The sequence below is a fragment of the Bombus impatiens genome, unplaced genomic scaffold (genome assembly GCF_000188095.3).
Source record: "Bombus impatiens unplaced genomic scaffold, BIMP_2.2 scf_0074, whole genome shotgun sequence".
In the NCBI taxonomy this organism is placed as follows: Eukaryota; Metazoa; Arthropoda; class Insecta; order Hymenoptera; family Apidae; genus Bombus; species Bombus impatiens.
This window is the reverse complement of record NT_176493.1, coordinates 326,559-346,392: the sequence shown is the minus strand read 5'-3', so window position 1 is coordinate 346,392 and position 19,834 is coordinate 326,559. Positions and strand designations below refer to the sequence as shown.

At 33.2% G+C, this 19,834-nt stretch overlaps 3 protein-coding genes across 20 annotated transcripts in view; 1 reads left to right on the top strand and 2 right to left on the bottom strand.

Moving 5' to 3' along the window:
* The window catches only part of LOC100747956 (ankyrin repeat domain-containing protein 12), a 25,891-nt gene extending 10,699 nt beyond the window's left edge, over positions 1-15,192 (bottom strand). The window contains exons 1-3 of one of the 2 annotated variants that reach the window (XM_012394120.3): positions 14,666-15,192; positions 12,817-13,014; positions 1,734-1,991 (exon numbers count right to left, since the gene is read on the bottom strand). In XM_012394120.3, coding sequence (XP_012249543.1) covers positions 1,734-1,991; positions 12,817-13,014; positions 14,666-14,789 — 580 coding nt within the window. In that variant the 5' untranslated portion in view covers positions 14,790-15,192. Of the gene's footprint in view, positions 1-1,733; positions 1,992-2,454; positions 2,861-12,816; positions 13,015-14,665 lie in introns of those variants that run through there. The other variant, XM_012394121.3, reaches the window with a different exon arrangement.
* LOC105682087 lies at positions 2,986-5,306 on the top strand. Its single transcript, XM_012394123.3, has 2 exons — positions 2,986-3,421; positions 4,580-5,306. The coding sequence occupies exons 1-2, from the start codon at positions 3,289-3,291 to the stop codon at positions 5,224-5,226; spliced, it is 780 nt and encodes a 259-aa protein (XP_012249546.1). The 5' UTR covers positions 2,986-3,288; the 3' UTR covers positions 5,227-5,306.
* Positions 15,193-17,288: 2,096 nt separating the features above from the next.
* LOC100748680 overlaps positions 17,289-19,834 on the bottom strand; it is a 136,606-nt gene continuing 134,060 nt past the window's right edge. For 12 of the 17 annotated variants that reach the window (XM_033324816.1, XM_033324819.1, XM_012394140.3 and 9 more), the window contains one exon: positions 19,697-19,740. In XM_033324816.1, the coding sequence (XP_033180707.1) occupies positions 19,697-19,740 (44 nt within the window). Of the gene's footprint in view, positions 19,741-19,834 lie in introns of all 17 variants that reach the window. The other 5 variants (XM_012394146.3, XM_033324824.1, XM_033324825.1 and 2 more) reach the window with 1 other exon arrangement.

Below are 19,834 nucleotides of genomic sequence, written 5' to 3'. Positions count from 1 at the left end.
CGCGACTGTGTCGCCGCGTCTCCGTCTCGACCAACTTCTACCAGGCGCGGCACTGCATCGCGCGCACGATACCGACGCGTCACTACTGGGGAATGTCACGTCTAATTAAGTGCTGTTTCTGCATCGCCCGCTATTATTACCGATCGGTAGTGATTGCACGCTCACGCGTGTCCATAAGCTATACGAGCGATACACATTGTACGCGCACGCGCGTATAGATAGGTTACGATCGTATTAAATATTTATCATGCGCTTATGTGTGGTGAAAAGAATAATCTTGCTAATTGCCACGATCTTGTATGTGTTTCACAATGCACCGAGTACATATTGCATCCAATAGGACAATTTTTCATGATACTCTGATGTTATGGTAACAGAGATAAATGGAAAATTTTTCTGTTTTGTAGTTCTATCTTCAGTTGTTGAATAATTTGTATAATAATACAGAATGCAAAATGATTTGTCTACTTTCTTTATTTTTCCGGCTATGAATTCAGTTTCGCAGTTGAAAATATTTATTAGGAATTTAAATAATATTCTTATATGAAAATTTTCTGAAGGTTGTTTTATGAAAAAAGAAAACATATATAAACAAAATAAAGATTATTTTTGCATCATCTTTTTAAATGTATCTATTCTATATGTAATTATCAACTTCAATATACATATAATATAAGATTGTTGCAACATGTGGTTTTTAACTATGTTTTCTTTTTTTTTTACGTCTTTATTACATTTATCAAAAAGAAACTTGTTAAGAGCTATGTCGGTAAAGTCGGTTTTTATTATATCGGTAAAACGATACAGCAAAATGCATTAGTAGTTATCAATAAATAAATATTAGTAAGTATGAACACATGAAATCTTTTCTTAACTTTAACATATCTTTTTAATTAATCGTTTTATTTTTTAGTATAAAGAATAAAGATAAAGAATATAAAAACATTTTATTAATTGTATTAATTACATTGTTAGATAATGAAAATGACTTTTGTGAATTTATTTAAAATTATCATTTTAAAGCATTCCAAATAATAATATTATCAACTAAAACAATATGTCGTAAAACATACATTACTGTGGATGTGATTACATATGTATTACTAATGTATACTTACATATGTATACTAATTGAATTTAAAATTATTTGCACATCTACTTTATATATTTAAAAAATATTCATTTTTTTCGATATATTCAATATAAAAGTACTTATGAGAGAACTTAGCATGCATGAAAAGATTGAATTCCATGTAAGAATTAAACTTCAATTTTAAAAAGTAGTAAAAAAATAATATCAGGGCCTTTTTGCATAATTAAACTGATATTATTTACAAAGTGTCATAAATTATAATTTGAATTATTGTTTTGTGTAAAGAAACTTAGTAATATAGAGTAAAATTCTACAAGTGATTGTACTAATTACAAGCCAGCTAATTGTTGTCCGACAACTTATCATTTATCAATTCACTAATATTATTAGCAATCTATAGATATTTATACAATATTATTTTTATGAATACAACTAAAGGAATGTAGTTTAAACAGAGAATAATATTAACCTTTAATAAGTTCACATAATTTTATGTATTATATGCATTCTGTGCATTTTGTATCTAGATTTTTCATAAATACGTAAACATCTGTCTATCTAAGTACTTTAGTACACTATAATCTTAGTAAATTATTGTGCAAATAATATCAGTGCATAAGAAGATTGCATATAAACTCACCTTTATTTTGCGGTGGTGTCCTCCGCATCTCACAGGGGGCTCCACTGTCCTCAGCAACGTGCGGTGCAGCGGCTGGCGCACTTCCGGTCGTACGTTGCTGCTGTTGTTGAAATTGAGAATGGTGATCGTAAATCTGCAGTTGCTGTTGCTCTTGTTCTTGTTCCTTTGACGGCGCAGATGCGCTTGTTTCAGCCGGAGAGCATGGGCTATCAGGGGCAATTGCTGTATTTTCATCAGGTGAACTCACACCTGTAATATCTATAGTCACAAATAAAACAGAAATAAAAGCTTATGGGCGTGCTCTTCCAAAAATTGCTTCAAACATTTCAAATGTCTAGACGTCGATAAAATATAATACAGAATATAGGAATAATGTAACTGTGGTTCAAGGTAAACGTTTGGTAGAATGTACACAATAATTTCTAATATTTGGATTATTTGATCAACATTCTAAGGGAAGTAACATTTCTTTCTCCTTCTCCCTTCGTTCTATTAGAATAATATTTTCATTACATTTAAGGTCTACGTAGTTTGTCAACACGATATGGACAATTAGGACACTTGACAAATTAGCACAAATTTTCAGTCTCGATATATACACACACTCTCAACACTTCCCTAAGATATTTAATTAGTATCTTCACAATCTCGTGTGTACATGTCTAAACAAAATTCCGATTGCTCTACCACAGTACAGTTCTTATAACAACGCACAACACACCTGATTAAACGACAATTAATTGGCAAGAAATGACTCCTTTTTCGAGAGGAAAGGTTTCGAAAGATCCAACAAAAGTTTCGATGCTTCGAAATGTAACGGATGAGCTATCATCATTCTCAGTGTCTTCTAAAGCTTGATATTATAGGCAATGCTAAATCTTCTGTTTCAACTCATTCCCACAAATGCTTTTGACCGTACTGATATTTGATCACGTTCTTTTCTTTTTTTTTTTTTTTACAATAAACAGGTTCTTTCTCGATCTCCTTTTTTCTTGCAAGACCGATTGTCACGCCGATCTTGACGATTCAAAGGCGGTCAGGGCGACATCTGTCGGTCCGCCGGGGGAAAGTCCGTACGTGTACGTGCTCGACGTGCACGCGAACACGGCCCCTCGCGAACTAGAGGCCATGTTGCGTCGCTATGTCGACGATTGGCTCCGCCTTTCCCCGCGACCCCCCACCAACAGTGAGCCAAGAACGTTCTTTTTCGCCAATCGGACGCGGGCTGATCCCGCCAACGACACAGTCAGTCGTGCGCTCTACAAGACGGTGGTCACAGTCACCACTGCATAAAAGCATGTGGCTGTATTCGCTATGATATCTGTATACGAAGGCGGACACATCCTATAGCTATATCCTGTATCTGCACAAGTGTCGGTGGCAGCATTTCCTCACGTGCCGCTTCTGCGCTTCAGCGCTTAGCACACCAGTCATGAACGGAACCGTGCCGTAACCGTTCCGTGTCTGAACGGATAACATAAATTCACCTTGACATGCATTTATTTCAGGCAGAATCTTGCTAGTGGACGAACGTGTAATCTATCTATATTTTATAATGCACAACGAAAAATTAATAGAATTAGTCAGGTACTATAGTTTTTTATACAATCAGGAAGATAAAAGTTATAGTGATAATGATAAAAAGGATGCTGCCTGGAAAGAAATTGGAAAAATGCTAAATGAACCAGGTAGGTAACGTATAATCAGATTTTATTTTCCCTAGTGGAATGAATATTATCCACGTGTTCTTACATCTTAAGCTATGTATAGGGAGTGCGAGGCTGACTCGCGAGACTGCCTCGGGAAGAGTCAATGGTTCGTTTAGATGCGTATGGAAGATTGAGACGACTTTATCGAAAGTGTAACTGCAGCGTACTCTGCCTCGCTTGCTTGCCTCGCGTATTCTACGTTATTACATGAGGCAGCTATCGGTTGAGGCAGCCTCACGGGTCAGCCTCATACTGTCTGTACATAACTTTATAATTTGTTTTTTGTATGCAACTACTTAATATTTCCAAATTCATTGTTAAAGAAGTCCTTAAATGTATCTCTAATATAAGACGCTACAGAAGTATTACTAATATCTTGCAATGGAAGATTTTGCTAAGACGAAATTCTTCCTAAAGGTTCCGCAGCTGATAGTTGAAAATTGTGAGATGTAATATAGTTGTGTAGAATATAGGTCGTTGAGTAATAATTTTATCAGCATGTTCTGGACTTAATTGAATTTTTTCCTGGTATAGTTTGAATTTTTGCATTAAAATTCAGAAAATATTTTCTCTTCTCGCTTGTGGATGCCGATAATTATAATGCTACTTAGCGGGATTATCGAGTTACGGTTTCGAATATTACGAGGCGCTTCGGTACATTAAGTTTCTTATATATTTTGCTAATTTTGAATTACAAAATATTCCGCCATCGCTATTCTTTCCGTACGATCCGATATCAACTCCTATACATTTATAATTGGCATCTACTAAAGCTAATAAGATAATAGAAAATGCTTCTTTGCAATTAAAATGAACCCGCTGTTAGGTGATGTAACAATAATCATATGCTTTTCGCTTAAAGCATGAATATAATTAAGAAAATTCCGTTTTCCGAAATTCATCAGTTATTGTAAGCCACTTAACCTGACTGAGTATAGCGATATACTCTGGATAAAGGGTATTTAATTATTGCCTTGTAAACCTCAATTATATATGATAAATGAAACAGCAGTATGGCCTAATCGGTAATCGAAAATTATGAATCACTGGTCGCTAGAAATCTGGAAAACAGCATATATTTTAGCTCTAATTACTATGACACCTACGATAGTTCTTAATTTTCTTCAACTATTCTAGCTAAACATTGCAAAAAACAATGGAACAGTTTGCGAGATAGTTTTCGCAGATCACTAAGGAAAAGGAAAGATACAAAAAGCGGACAAGCCGCAAATAAAATTAGAAAATGGAGATACGAAGATGAAATGTCATTTTTAATTCCATATATGAAGGAAAGAGAAACTATTACCTCAGTACAAGTACACGTCAGTGACGAATCTAATGATGAACTGGATGACGTCAATACGATAGAAGACAATAGCAATTTAATAGAAAGATCATCATCTTCTAAAGTTAGCGACATACCAATAGAAACATTCAGAAGAAAGATGAAAAGAGAACCAGCAACAGCAGTATTAATGGATTATGCTTCAAGTAATACTAATAGGACCATAAATGAAGAACAACAAACTATGGACGACATAGATTTATTTTTTAAAAGTATAGCGTTAACTGTTAAAAAACTATCACCATACAATCAAATAATAGCTAAAGCTCGCGTTTCCTCTGTGATATCCGAATTACAAATACAAGAACTTTCCAATACAAATCGCCAACATTTTTCATCAGAGTCACTAAATTCATCAGCCGTTTCAACACCCACACCGTCACCATGTACACTAGAGTCACTACAAACGATCAATCCACAGCAACCAACCAACACTTAAATAAATTCGATGCACATATATAGATAAATAATTTAATTTTTATATGCTTTTCATTAATAAAAAGATTTACCTCAAACATACTGCTTGCTTTTCTCTTGGACTTATACCTTCCTTGAAAGTTGTATTGTTTTTTTCGTGGAATTTTCTATTTTCCCTAAAAGAACATTTAAATCGTGCATAGACTTTCTGATGTGTAGGAAGGTCTTTTCTTCATCATCCATTAACTGTTTGAATACTTTGCGAATTATTTATTTTAATAAGACAGAACATAAGTGTTACGAAGCTTTCAAACTGGGTTCACACAGAGGTATACATATGATAGATACTGAATAGACATATTCGTTTTGTTTATTTTGGCAATGATAGGTACTTTTCGTACGAAGGTGATAGATAAAACATTGAAACACATGGCGACATACATACGGTACGCAGCTCGCGATACGCATACTTCTGTGTGAAACCGGCCTTAGTGACCAGTGCAATAAATCAAGATGGCCGTGTGCGTCTTCTAAAAACAGGAGAAGGGTCGCCATCGACAAAAACAAACCTTTTAAAATCGTTGGATGAAATCAGCGATATTTACGATCGTTACGTCTGTAAAGCGTTGGAGAGATGAACAAATGAGATATGGGAAAGGAAGCAGGAAATAGGAAACAAAGTAAGTACAGACTGGTTGAAAAAGTGAAAACGTGATTCGGTAGAATGCCAAACTGCCATGAGGGCTGATGAGGGGAAGACTGGCATGTTTGGTCGACGTGTGGCTTACTAGTGAATACGAGAGGGACGAGACATGCTCTTAGGGTATTTGCACACATGAAAAGCAACGTTTACTTTAAAGGCGATAGACTAGTATGATTGTCGTGACCGCTTTATTTTTTTTCTAGCATTTTTTTCTGATTAACTATCTCGAGTATCACGAACCACTTGCCTATTTGCCAGATATGACAAAAATGGCAGGAAAGTCTAAGACAATAACATTTTTATAATATCGAGTTCCACCTCTTTTATCTCTTCCTTTCACGTTGTGGTTAGTATCAAGTATATATGTACGTAGTCTGGTAAATAGCCCGGTAAACGTTAATTGAATGATTTTGTGAAAAGTATATTATATTGTGTAAGTATATAATATTTCAGAGGATATACTATTTTTTAGGAGTATGTAAATGTTTTTCTAAATAGATCGCCCATGTAGAGGGATATATTGCAATTAATTGCAAGTTAAATTATTGCATATTATATTCTTTACCAATTTTCGTTTATTATATTTATATTCTTGTCTGCTACTCTAATTCTCTCTCTTTCTCCCTGTCCTCAATTATTTAAAAATATTAACACAAAACCGTGGGTACGGTTCTAATATAGTAGCAATTATGTAATAATATAAAATGAAAGATTACTAAAATTTTAACTAAACGTTCAATTAAGTATTACAAACATAAATTTTTCTAATAAATTATATTTTTTACACTTTTTACATATTGTAGTATATGTAGTACATATTGTTATAAAAAAAAATTTATGAAAAGAATAGATAAAGGAAAAATAAATAAGTAAAGAGCTAAAAAGGAATTAAAGGAAAGAATGTAATCTTATTATTAAATTCTAGAAGAATAATAACCAATAGAAGCGTCTCCAAGAATCTGTGTGTTCCATTTAGACAAAGGGAAAAAATGCGATGCTTTCAAGTAATTGATGTTCTCTCAGTGTATTCACAAAAAGATTCGAATCTGAACATCCTGTGAACTGTCATGTTAACTTGACTAGTGTACGATCCTTGTCGAGGAGTTGCGACATTCGTTGGTTTTCTTCCCGATCGATATCTCCGCCGTTAGAATAAAGCTGGCCATTTACGAGCAAAGATGGAACTCGTCGTGTTTCAAGATTCTAGACTTTTATTCTCGTTCCTTTCACACCGCGTGTTTCATTGGTAAAACACATTTCCTGTTTATCAACGGTCTGACATTCGACGAACGATAAAATGCTTTATCCCCACCGCTCGTGAGAAACAGAAAACGCGAATAACTGAACAGTCGATGGCGTGCGAGGTAATAGAAGAAATCCTTGGACGATTAATATCGCGAGGAAAACGTTTTTCAAGGTTTCGCACTTGAAATTTTCAGCCGATGTGATCTTGCGATAAACACGAACGTGATAATTTCGATTATGCAAGGATCGTGCAATAGTTATACCGCGTTGTCTATGTTCGTTGATTAGAAATTTTTATATAGAATGACATTAAAGCAATGAAAGTATAGTACTACTCGTTTACCTGACATTAAACGCGCTTGAGATACCTGGCAATAAGGTATTAAATTCTATAGATTGATTCATTAGAAACATCTGCTTCGAAATTAGGAATTACTGCAGGTTAAATTGAATCGGTCAAGGCATACCAGATACTCAAATTATTTTCCTAATAACTATTATGGATCAGGGTACAAAATTCTTTCTCTCTTTCAAGTATTCAGATCCTTTTTGGGGTACATACACATATATGGTGGGACATTGTGTGACTTTGGGATTAAGAATTCTAGGCATTAAGAAGGGGGAGGGGAGCACTATTATGTCGAATTTAGAATGCAATGAAATATACATTTTTCTATCATATATTAGGTAATTTGTAGTAATAATTAAAATATAATATAATAATATATGATATTATATATAATATTATTTTGAAGAATGAGAGGATGAGCGAGAGTTAAGTTATAAATGTTGTAAATAAAATCTATTCCTTGAACTTAATGTTGTATATAGTATATATATGCATGTATAATATATGTAATATTACATTATATAAATATAATATAATAAATAATTGTCATAAAAAGAAACTCAATATATTCGAAATGATTTTCGAAGTATGTATTTGGAATAAAATATTTCTGTTATTTCGATTAATTTCCAAGAAATGTAATCTTTTGCGGTCACTTTAAATGGTTCCATCCGTTCAGCGAGCACGTTAATTCCGAAAAAAAGAAGAGAAATGAACTACAGAACGAGGCTAATGTATGAAAAACAGGGAAATAGTTCGGGTTTCATTTTGCAGTGTTCATTTTCAACAACTTGTTAAATACATTCCTTATAACGGGACGATATTTATTCATATCAAACGAATGTTCCCATTCTAAAATTGTTTGCAGCAGACGAGAATAATCAGACATCTGATATTTCGCTATTCGAAATGTAGCGTGACGAAAAGATTTCATGTACATACTATCTCGACATACATAATTCGCGGATGTCTTAGAAAAGGTGTCACGTAGGCACAGATGGCGTCATTTTGTTTTCGTGAGAGAACACATATGGTTACCACCAGTGAAAATAAGTTCGGAACAGACGCGACGCGACGTCGCGATAAACAAGCCCGTCATTTCTTGAGTGGTATATCGGCTTTAAGACACGGGCGGCGCCCGATACCGCCTTCTCCTTCTCTGACCAGTCTGATGAAAACTGCATTCACTTTAATTACATTACTGACTGGAGATTCTACTTCAAAACTTTAGTCAATTTTACACGGCGACATAAATATCTCAAAAAAAAAAAGAAAAAAAAGAAAGGAAAGAAAAGAAAACAAGAAAGAGTAACAAATTCCACGACATTTCGTACCTGATATATACATAAAAGCATACATATAATAGAGATATACGGAAGACCGAATGCTATACAAAATCGAAAGATCCGGATAAAAATCAGTTCTCGTAGCTCTATATATATACGTACATGTACATTTGTACATACATACATCTTCCTGGATATACACATGTTATAATATTTTTAACTAGTGTATTATTTTGACGTATCATTGACGTTTGTATGAATATCTTTTGTGTTTAGTACGTTGACTTTTTCAATAGGTTATTGTGTAAGCGAAAATGTCATTTGAACTTTTTAGCGTTAGATAGGATGTTTGTATATATGTATGAAGAAGTTACAGAAAATTATATACGAGTTTGCGAGGAATGAAGGTAGAACATACCAACAAAGGATGTTTCCGATGTATGCACGTGTATAGAGTTACAGAAAATTATATACGAGTTTGGTTCGAAATAAATGAATGACTATATTGAGTAGATATTGGTAGTGACTATATATAATCTTTGTATACGTGAGTCCAACGCCCACTGGTATTAAAGATTACTTCCTCAAGAATGCATGGCACGGCACAGCGGTACACCGAATCTTCAGCTTTAAAGCCGAGTTCGAAATTCTCTGTGGAAACATTGGATTTGTCGTCGGCATCGTCTCGCAGGTAAGCCAGGGCCGAACTTTCGTTAAAAATGACCACCATTGTGAAAACACTTAAGGAAAGTGAATTGTTTCACAAAATGGTACAACTTCAGAAAATAGATTATAATATTCATGAAGATATTGAATCTTCGTATGATTTTCATCATTTTTTGCATATATTGTTGAGATTTAAGGATAAAATTTACAATAAGAGCCAAAAAAAAGAAATAAATGTAATACGATTTTATGATATTTCAAAAGAAAATGAATTCTATTTTATGATTTCGTTTATTATATCTGTTAAATGATTATTCTACTACTGGGTAAACGAAGTCATTTATTATTGTCGTTTCAAGCATTAACAGCTAGATGATTCCCTATATATAGCTATATAACTTTTCTCGTCTGAAAAAGAATGAATTTCTTGTACATTATCTTGTAATTAAAAATCGTCCCATTATAAACATTATTTTAAATGTTCAGTTAATATTTACCAATATTCACTTAAAAAATTTATATTAAATATTGTAAAGAGAAATTGCATATTTTAATTAATTAAGAACAATCTGAGGGAGAACATCTTCCAGGGAGACATTCTTCAGTAGTTGTGCTACTAAAAATTGTTTTAAATAATTTTAACATTTAAAGGAAATATTCTTCAAGTCTTATCATCAACTTCAAAATCATGCCATATATTGCGGTTCTTATGTCAAATAATCTTCCTAATATTACCAAAAGAAAAAGAGAGGGCAAAAACAGGGGGCAAAAAGAGAGAGAATGAGAGAGAACGTGGTACATTTGATATTAAAACAAAAAGCTATATGTAGCATTATTATTATAAAATTGAGAATTATATACGCAATATTTGTCCTACCTTAAACATTTAGATATTTTTAATATATAGGTTCTGGTACTAAAACTAATCAATTTTCAGGAACTATAATCAAATCAACTATCGGGTAGCTTGTCATCATTTTCTAACACAAAACTACAATATTCGTCATCAATACAAAAAATACTAATAAAGTCAGTTATCGAATACTTTCTTCCAATATTATACATTTCGAAAATATGATTTAGCGTCTAATACAATTCCACCCTTAAATATTGTCTAAAATATAAACGCCGAAAATCCCAGACCTATAGCAATCGGAGATGAAAAATTATGTGGAACAGTGCGGCCCTGTCTCGAGTATTGATCTGTACGAGAGTTGTCTGCCGCCCCTCCCAAGCCCAACGCTGGATGTTTCATCCCTCCGCAACCCCTGAACAACAAGGATGTCGTGCACCTGTGACTACAGTGTTGGTGAATACCCTATTACATATATATAGGTATCTTACGCCGAGGAGACATTGTCTTCGCACGGTAGGTATTAGGTACACGTAAGTACATGTGAGCTTACGACTTGACTCACCATTCGCTCTCCACTCCCACTATAACATTATGATATTCTACGGCCTACGGCATCATTCAAATTCGACCTTCGCGTTATGGAATAGTTTCAATTTTGTCGGAGATTGGAGCCCACTTATGCAACCACGCAAGATACGCTAAAAGGGAAAGTGACCAACGGAGTTATTCCTAATGCCGAATCCACACTTGCTAGGACTGTACACAAACAGGTCAGGCGTTTATTTACCAAATCGCTTAATTCCACAAAACAAAAAGTAAAGAAAATCGATAAAATTATAAAAGATAAGCATAACATAATCACAAGTACTTTGACACTAAAATTGTTTATAGTGAGGTTAACTTTGGCCTGTGAACGACTCAATTCGCGAGCTGCTCGCAGACTGTTCGTTAAATGGAGGCAACGTTGTAATGATCTTGAAGCTCGTGAGCAGGATATAAGCAGATCTTTCTCAAATAAGCCCTTTAATATATGTATTGCTTTCTAAACGGTATTCGCTGCTCGTTGATGAGTTCGTTGCTCGCAAAAGTTTCCACAGTGCCTGCGAACCGTTGTGTGAATCTAGCACCAGCTGCGTGCTGTTCGTCTTGCGTATTATTTGAAGGGGCATCGTATCAATGGTTGCTCGTATCAATGCAGTTTTTTTAAATATTTCTTTCCCCATTTTTTTTTTTTTTTTTTTAGTTAATTTGTACACCTGATCAACTAAAATATGATGCTGATTGGTGATTACTGTTTTGTGACGTGAATACATCTAGTATATAAAACATTTAATAACCAGAATATATTTTTATCTACTTGCCTTATTTCGGTATTGAAATGCATTATATTTAACTGCTATAAATAGCAAAAATTAATACGTTTTAAAGCCTTCACGATTTCTTAATTAAAGTTTGCGCTTCACCCTCGTGTTAAATTTTTATAATCGCATGAAACTATGTTTATATGGCAAAACAAAATTTCATATTAATATATGATCAATCATGAATATTAAAATAAGTACAACGATGGGAAAATATTTTATATATGCATTATGATTCAAAACAATTAATTAAAAAAATGAAAAATGGAAAGAAGAAGCTGAAAAAACTTGTTAGTTATGCCTTGTAAGTAGCTTGTTCCATCTGTTTCTTCGACCTTAAAGGGTAATGGGACGAAACGGGACAGAGAAAGGGTAGCCGAGCAACGAAGGTGGATTGTATATGAATGAACCCGGACCCGCTGACTTCCTGCGTTTAGGAAGGTCGTGCACCGTCGCTTTCATTTATTGACGAGAATCTCTACTCTACTCTCTACTATACACAAGAACGAACGGAGGTGACCGACCCCGACAATGTTGTCTTTCGTTTAAAAGAAAACTTTCTGGCTTCTATCACGCTATAATTATGTATGTATGGAAGAGATAAAGTGAGAGATATAGTTATAGAATCGGTAAAGTGTTAAAGTTTACATGTTTAAGAGCTAAAACAACTATTTTAGACATATAAGGGGAAATAAGAAGCTTGGATTCTCATTTAGAACCATATGGCGTCAATTCAGAATCGTTCTTTCCTTTCTGATATACATAAAAAAGCTAATTAGGGGTTCTAGATACGGATCCTAAAAATATACAATTTACTATTTTTCGTATAATATATATATATTAAAAAATATAGATATACCAATTAACGATTGATTTTTACTTACTGCGTCTCTTTTAAATAGTAAACATAAGTACATCGTATTATGGGATATATCAAAGAAAAAGCTAATTGCTATTCATTGACGTTAGAAATAATAATACAAGCATCAAGAAATAGGGTTATAAGTTATAACGATTACTATAGGGTTTATGTTTGAAATTGCTATGAACGAAAATGGGATGATATGGGATTATATGTCTATAAATAAAATAGAATAAAATAAAATAAAAGTGGGGTGAAAAACAAAAGAACTGTAGTTTACTTACCATTTCCTTCCTTAGCACTGATATCATAACCATTCACGAGCATCTGCCGCACTCGAAAATCTTCTTTACGATTGATAGACGCCTGAACTGCCGATTCCCCATTTTTGCTCGTCCAGCGGCCCTTTGATCCTCGCTGTTGCAATGATGACGACCTTGAAGTAGTATTTGATGCAGTTGTGTTCTCTGTTCGATTTCCGCCTGAAAACAAATAGACGAGTTAGATGTTTTATGAATCATCATTTGCTAAATCATGTAACGCGAAACAAACACACGAAACTCTTGCTTATAAACTATACAGGGTGGTTGGTAACTGGTGGTACAAGCGGAAAGGGGGTGATTCTACGCGAAAAAAGAAGTCGAAAATATAGAATAAAAAAATTTTTTTGAGAGGGGGTGGTTCTACGCGAAAAAAGAAGTCGAAAATATAGAATAAAAAAATTTTTTTTTTAATTTTTTCATCGAGACAACGATCTACAGTGAGATCCGTTATAACGGGACATGATAAAGTGCACGCGTACAGAGCGAAAATTCAAAGTTAATTTTCTCGAAAACAGAGCCTCGAACGAAAAATTTTTATTCTATATTTTCGACTTCTTTTTTCACGTAGAATCACCCCCTTTCCGCTTGTACCACCAGTTACCAACCACCATGTATAATAACCAATAGAAAGAAACATACATTGCAATTTAATTATTATAACGTTACCTTGGATGTTCGTCTATTTACTTGAAAAAAATATTGAATATATTATTAAGTGTCCCTTCAATATATAAAGAAAAATAAATATTATTAATAAATAAATATTAAATGTTATAAAATTCGGATATGTAAACTGGAAAATGCCAAATACGTACAAAATAATGGAATTGATCAGCTACGTTATATATACACTTTCTTTCTGTTTTTTATTGAAAACGAGTTTTTTTAGCCTCTCGTAAGTCTATAGGCCGTAACAATTACTGTTAAATGTACAATCATTTAACAAATATACAAAAATAGTGTGCTTAGAATTAAAAGTTTAAATGAATTACATTGTTTCTAATACTTAATCTTAAATCTAGCGTTTAATCTTCGGTCATTTGAATTCACTCTTAGTTACGGTTTTACATATTACAGTCGCGTAGCTATATTACCTATATGAATATACATATTAACGCCTTCTAGTGCACATTGTAGTTGCAACAAGTTACCGGCAATCGGTGTTGCTGTCAGGTCATTTCTCTTATGGCGGGAACTCGAGCGCACGTCAATTATTTACATTAACATAACCCTCTCTCTTTCCTTTGTTAAAATTGGAAGGCGCTATTTGCTGCAGCAGAACCGCGGGAACTCGACTAACATAAAATTACGTGGTTGGCAGGCCTGAATGGAAAGTACAGGCGGGCAAAACTCGTTCGCGCGAAGTAACTAGCCCCGATTTCACATTGCAGTTTGTTTCGATAAAATGAGCAATACACAGCAGAAAACTATGTGCCTATCGGGAGGTACAAAACTGCGTAGTTCGCGCGAGTGTTACTTATCAGTGTATCAATAAAGAAATAAACACGTAAACTCGCGATCAAACAAGTAATCCAGCTGTCAAGTACATTCTTCGACTAACCTATGTACAAAGTAACGTAAAGTTACGTTGTGGTGAATTTTATTGTCAACTAAGTACACCTGTGTAAACATAAAAAGAAATAAAAAATAACTCGTCCGAACGCATGAAAGATGTTCAGCGTAAAAGGTGTATATGCATGGTGGATCACATGGAGCGTTATTGTTTGACCATCGACAATGTGTTATGTATTTCATCAGAGTATTAAATTGTGCATGTGCTTGTGTTTGATAATGTGTTCCTTCTTCTCACCTGATGCTATTTCCTGGGAGGTCATTTGAAGAAGAAGCGCGAGCTGTTGTCGCTCGGACATCCGCGCTGGGTAACCGCGGAAACGACTGTTACCGCCTGCGGGCATTCCGTCTTCATAACTCATGTAACTTGAACACGAAAACGCACGTGGAGGATTTCGGTGAGCTCTCGAAAGAAAGGATACCACTGAGGAACGGACAGGCGTCTTTGTTTTCTAGACTTGCGGTGGTTTGTCACGAGCAGAGATAACCTAAAATCGCACAGTCGGTTCACGCCATTTTGACCTACCGAGCGCGCACAGATACGTGAATCGACAGTCACGCGACACGTACGCAACCACACGCGCCAAAACTGTTTTCATTCGACGAACACTGTGAATTGTCGCTTGTGATTTATGCACTGTTGTTTCCCGGGCCGATGGTTTGATTTCACGACGCGGCATGTGTGTGCGTGCTTCTTTCGAAAACGAGATTCGCGACACACTACTCGGAACACAGTGCGCAATATGACGCAACGTTTGTGTTGTATTTACAGTTGGTATCTCTGTCGGTAGCGTGTATCGCGCCAATATTCAAATCAACATATTTAGTAAACTGCGGATCTTTAGCTAAATTTATATTTTTGAGAATTTTATTAGAGAAGTAGAATCTCGGTAGAAAATTGCTTTATCTACCAAGTATTACAGAGAGCGTTATACCTTGGACAATTCATATATTTTCTCATATTATGTGCATTCCGCGCAATTTTGAAATTCCAAATTTCGTATAAATGCATAAAAGCCCGCAATCTAGTAATTAGTAAATTATGAATTTTTATGTAAGTTCATATCCTTCGGAATATGATCTAATAAATTGGATTTATGTAGAGAAATTTTTTACTTATTAAATACTATAATATTTAATTATTATGATATTTATATATTTTTTATATGTATGTATTCTATGCATTTTCTCACCTTCAAATTTTCTTTAAATGTATAAAAATCCGCGGTCTAGTATTAAGACAGTTTAATATTTGATTAACAGTAAAAAATTGTAACAAAAAGAATGATAGAGATGATTTTGTTTTAGTTGAGATAAGAATGATATATCTCAGCTAATAAAATATACTCATATAACTTTTGTGTGTTTTTTTTAATAAAGAAGATGGGTTTACATACTGTATCACGTATCATTCAATTTGAAACTTATAATGGGAGTTGTACCGTACAATGAGTAAAATTGCATGTACATTGATGAAATAAATAGTCAATACAACCAAATGAAAATTATAGAAAATTTGGGTACTATAATTATCTACTATAGTAATTTCGATCTAATAATATAATAGGCCATGTAGAGCCACCACATACATATACATATATATTAACTTTTTTTTCCACACTGTCCACCATAAATAGGACAATAAATTGAACTACACTCACATTCTTATCGCAGCCACACATGCACATGTCCATTTCATACTATTTCGCATCTTGCGTTTATTGTAACGACATTATAATTTAATTATGAATAATGATAAGAACACATCGTTTAATTGTATCTAACGCAGTAGCTATCTACCAGTAACATTATAGAAAATACATAACGACTTTCTTATCGTCAGACCGATTACATACGAATTGTTACTTGTTAATTGACATTTCCAATACTGCGAATTGCACGCGATTTTTTTTTGCTGGTATATAATTACAATGTTCAATATTTTCAACGTAAAAAGAAGAATATTAATTAAAAAAAGAGACATTCTGCGGTATTCACTTGTTTGATTTATTTTGAAAGGAAATATTCTGATTTAATTTACTTAATCATTTTATTAAATTTGGGAACAAGCTTTTCAATTTCACTCATACATTAATTAATTATTCACCGTATCGCAGATGTTTCAATATATTAATATACCTCAAGAGAAAGAGAGAGACAATTGGTTGTCATTTTTCTTATGTTTTCATTATGAATGGAGTATAAACAAAATTATTTATAGTATCATTATATATGTATTAAAAATAATAATACAAAAAAATTATAAATAATTTGGCCATTGTTAGGTATCAAAATGTGCATACATATTATGTGAACTTTAACAGTAATAATTATAGTAATCTAGGATCTTAAACAATCGATATTTTAAAAAATTGTAAGGAAATTGCAAAAAAGTATATTTCATATAAATATAACATTGGATATAACTTTAATGTGAATATAATTCCAAATTTTTATCAATACAGTAATTTAAACAAAAAACTATATCCCTGAATTTTTAGAATTTTATTTTATTTTTTACTGATCCTTCGTTGTAAATAAAATGATCGAGTAAAAGCTTGAAAAAAAGATTATAATAAAAGATTAAAGACTCATAATAATATAATAGCGTAAGATTTTGGCATAAAAAATTGATATTTGTATGAGCATAGACACTGCTTGATGCATTGTATGTCAAATATTCTATTACATCCATTCCTATAAAATAATAATTAATAAACTGTTTCGTTAATTTTGCACATCCGCGATAATATAATCTTAGAAAACAGTGTAATATAAATACATGGTACATATCTATAGGATGGCAGAAGAGAATTTTTGAAGAACATCAATAATTCTCTATTGGAATGAGGCATGTTTTGTATTGTAACAGGGAACATGTATGTATATCTAGGTGCCGTAAATTCTTCAAAAAGTAGTTGGACAGAATGGTCATGTATATTATTGAATTCAAATTTAGTTCAGAAGCTAAGTCAATTATCGTTTTCACAAAGAGATTCCATTTAGTCCCATTTTTATTGGTCTGTCTGTAAAGATAAGTATTTAGAGAAGTATAAATAAATAAATTTTTCACTGAAACTTTTCAATAGCGTTTATCAATGTGTTCCTTGGCGTTGTCTGTGCATTTCTTTGTCAAATGAGATGTATATATATAGTTTTATATTTATATACAAATTATATTAAGAGTTAGAAAGACTAGTAGTTTTATACTAACTTAGTTGTCAATACACTTATACAACGAGTCATTTATGCAGTGACCCTGCATTATAAGTAGGAAAACTTAAGAATCGTTTTCATATTTTGTGTTCAAAGATTTGAAATCTATTCAAGGCGATTCTCTTCACCTTTGTTTTCTGGTCATTTTGAGTGAAGTACACATAAAGCTCTGATAGTTCTTGCATCGAGAAGATCTGGAATCTTTACCAGGGAGAGTTTGTTAAGCTTTGCAATATTTTGCTTGGAAAGTGGATCACCTATCTATATTACATCAATACAGATATCAATTATTACTTTAATTAGTTATAAACTTAGACTCAGTATATATTATTACTGAACTGTAATGGCTTAATAATATTTCTTTACTTTCTGACAGTCAGAGGGACGATAGGTTTATAACAGTACGTGATATAAATTATAACTTTCCTTACTTCCTAGAAAACGTAATTCAAGACACTATTAAAGATTTCTCTTTCATACAATTGTAATAACCTTATAATAACAGAAATTTTATAATAAAATAAACTAACGCTTGAATCCGTGTTGTACATATTTGTGCACAGGCAGTTTAATAATTGTACTTTAAGTAACTAAAGTTTACTAATTGAACGCTCTTTACTAAATTAATATTTTAATAGATAATATAAACGAATTTTTGTGGCTTTTGATTGATTTCGGTTCACGTACCGTAAACCCACTCATCGTGTAACCATCTTTAGTTTTCATTGATAATAAACGATCATGGTTATAATTTCACGCAATTCTCTAACTAATTAACTTTGAGATTAAACGCACATATTGTTACTTCCTAAGTTTACAATGTCTATCTACTTGAACGGTCATTTAAGATTTCATTTATAACTATAACAACAACGATGATGACAATAGTTATGATTATGATTATGATAGTATAATGAATAATGATAAATAGCGATAATTACAACTTTATCATGATTAATTCTCATTAATGTTACTATGCAGTGTACGCTATTTGTTTTAATGGAATGTCTATCTTGATTTTCATTAGAGTTCAAATAAAACTACATCTGATATTGAGTATATTTTTTCCTATCAGAGCTATTTTTTTCATAGCCGTTACTTTCTCTTATTTTCGACTTAATAATAAATTCAACTTGTTTTGCATTAACATGGTCGATAAAAAACAAAAAATCATATGTTCGAGGTGGGTACAGAAACGTATTTAATATTTGATGGGAATGACGCACGCTACGTATGATCAACCGAATGAAGATAAAACGTCATTCTATCCCAATTGTTTCGAAAAATTTTAATTTCCTTAACTATGAGCAAATGTCATTAGGTTTCAATCAGTTTATGTGCCACTTTAGAAGTGTCTAATTTTATAACGGTGAGTTTCTCTACCAGTCTTTTCTCCTTCTCCGAACCTAGGCATTTTAATTATTAAAATCGTCATATTTTGAACCCTGTGTTTGACTTGTGTCTCGTTTTCAACAACATTTGTGTATGGCACAAATGAATATAGAGCTCACATAACTAATATGCGTATATTACTTTTACTTCTTCCACGCGGGTGCACTAATTGCGGGGAAGAATTTAGAATTCATACTTCTTCATTCTTCGTTCGCTATTATTTAACCCTGTCGCAAAATTTCATGTTACAATCTGCCAATCTTGAATTTGTATACTATACTGATGTTCAAAGATATACATATACCATTTTCCTTTAAAGTAGCTTGTTTCACTTTCTTTACTATAGGCATATAATACGCGTAGTATTTGGGATAACGGCAATAAAATTATTATTAACGATCGTTTAATAAATCGCCGCAAACATTTTCCTTCGTTTTCTTATTGCAAATATTATTATAGAAATCTTGATTAATTTTACAAAATTCACTTGCCCCCAATTACAGTTGGTTAGAAGAGTTCCAGTTTTGGCAATCCAGAAACGTGGAAGTCAATCATCGCTGTTGCTGCTAACGTTGTAAGGAAAGACTGTCAGTACGGTAGTATTCGATGATCTGATGTTAACCGCTGATAACACGGACGGTCCACTTGTTTCTACTGCATGCTAAAGCCTCCATAAGCTAGATCTTCGTGCTCCTGATCCTGATCCTGGCATGCATATACACAGTGATTTCATTAGGGCCAATAATAATTCGAATGACCTATTTCTATGTAAAATGATTATATCGAACGTACGTAGTGT

Bases quoted from the DNA above. Each gene is read 5' to 3' on its own strand.
- LOC105682087 (XM_012394123.3), top strand. From the start codon at position 3,289: ATGCACAACGAAAAATTAATAGAATTAGTCAGGTACTATAGTTTTTTA. The intron at 3,422-4,579 runs GTAGGTAACGTA...CAACTATTCTAG, and splicing joins AAAAATGCTAAATGAACCAG to CTAAACATTGCAAAAAACAA.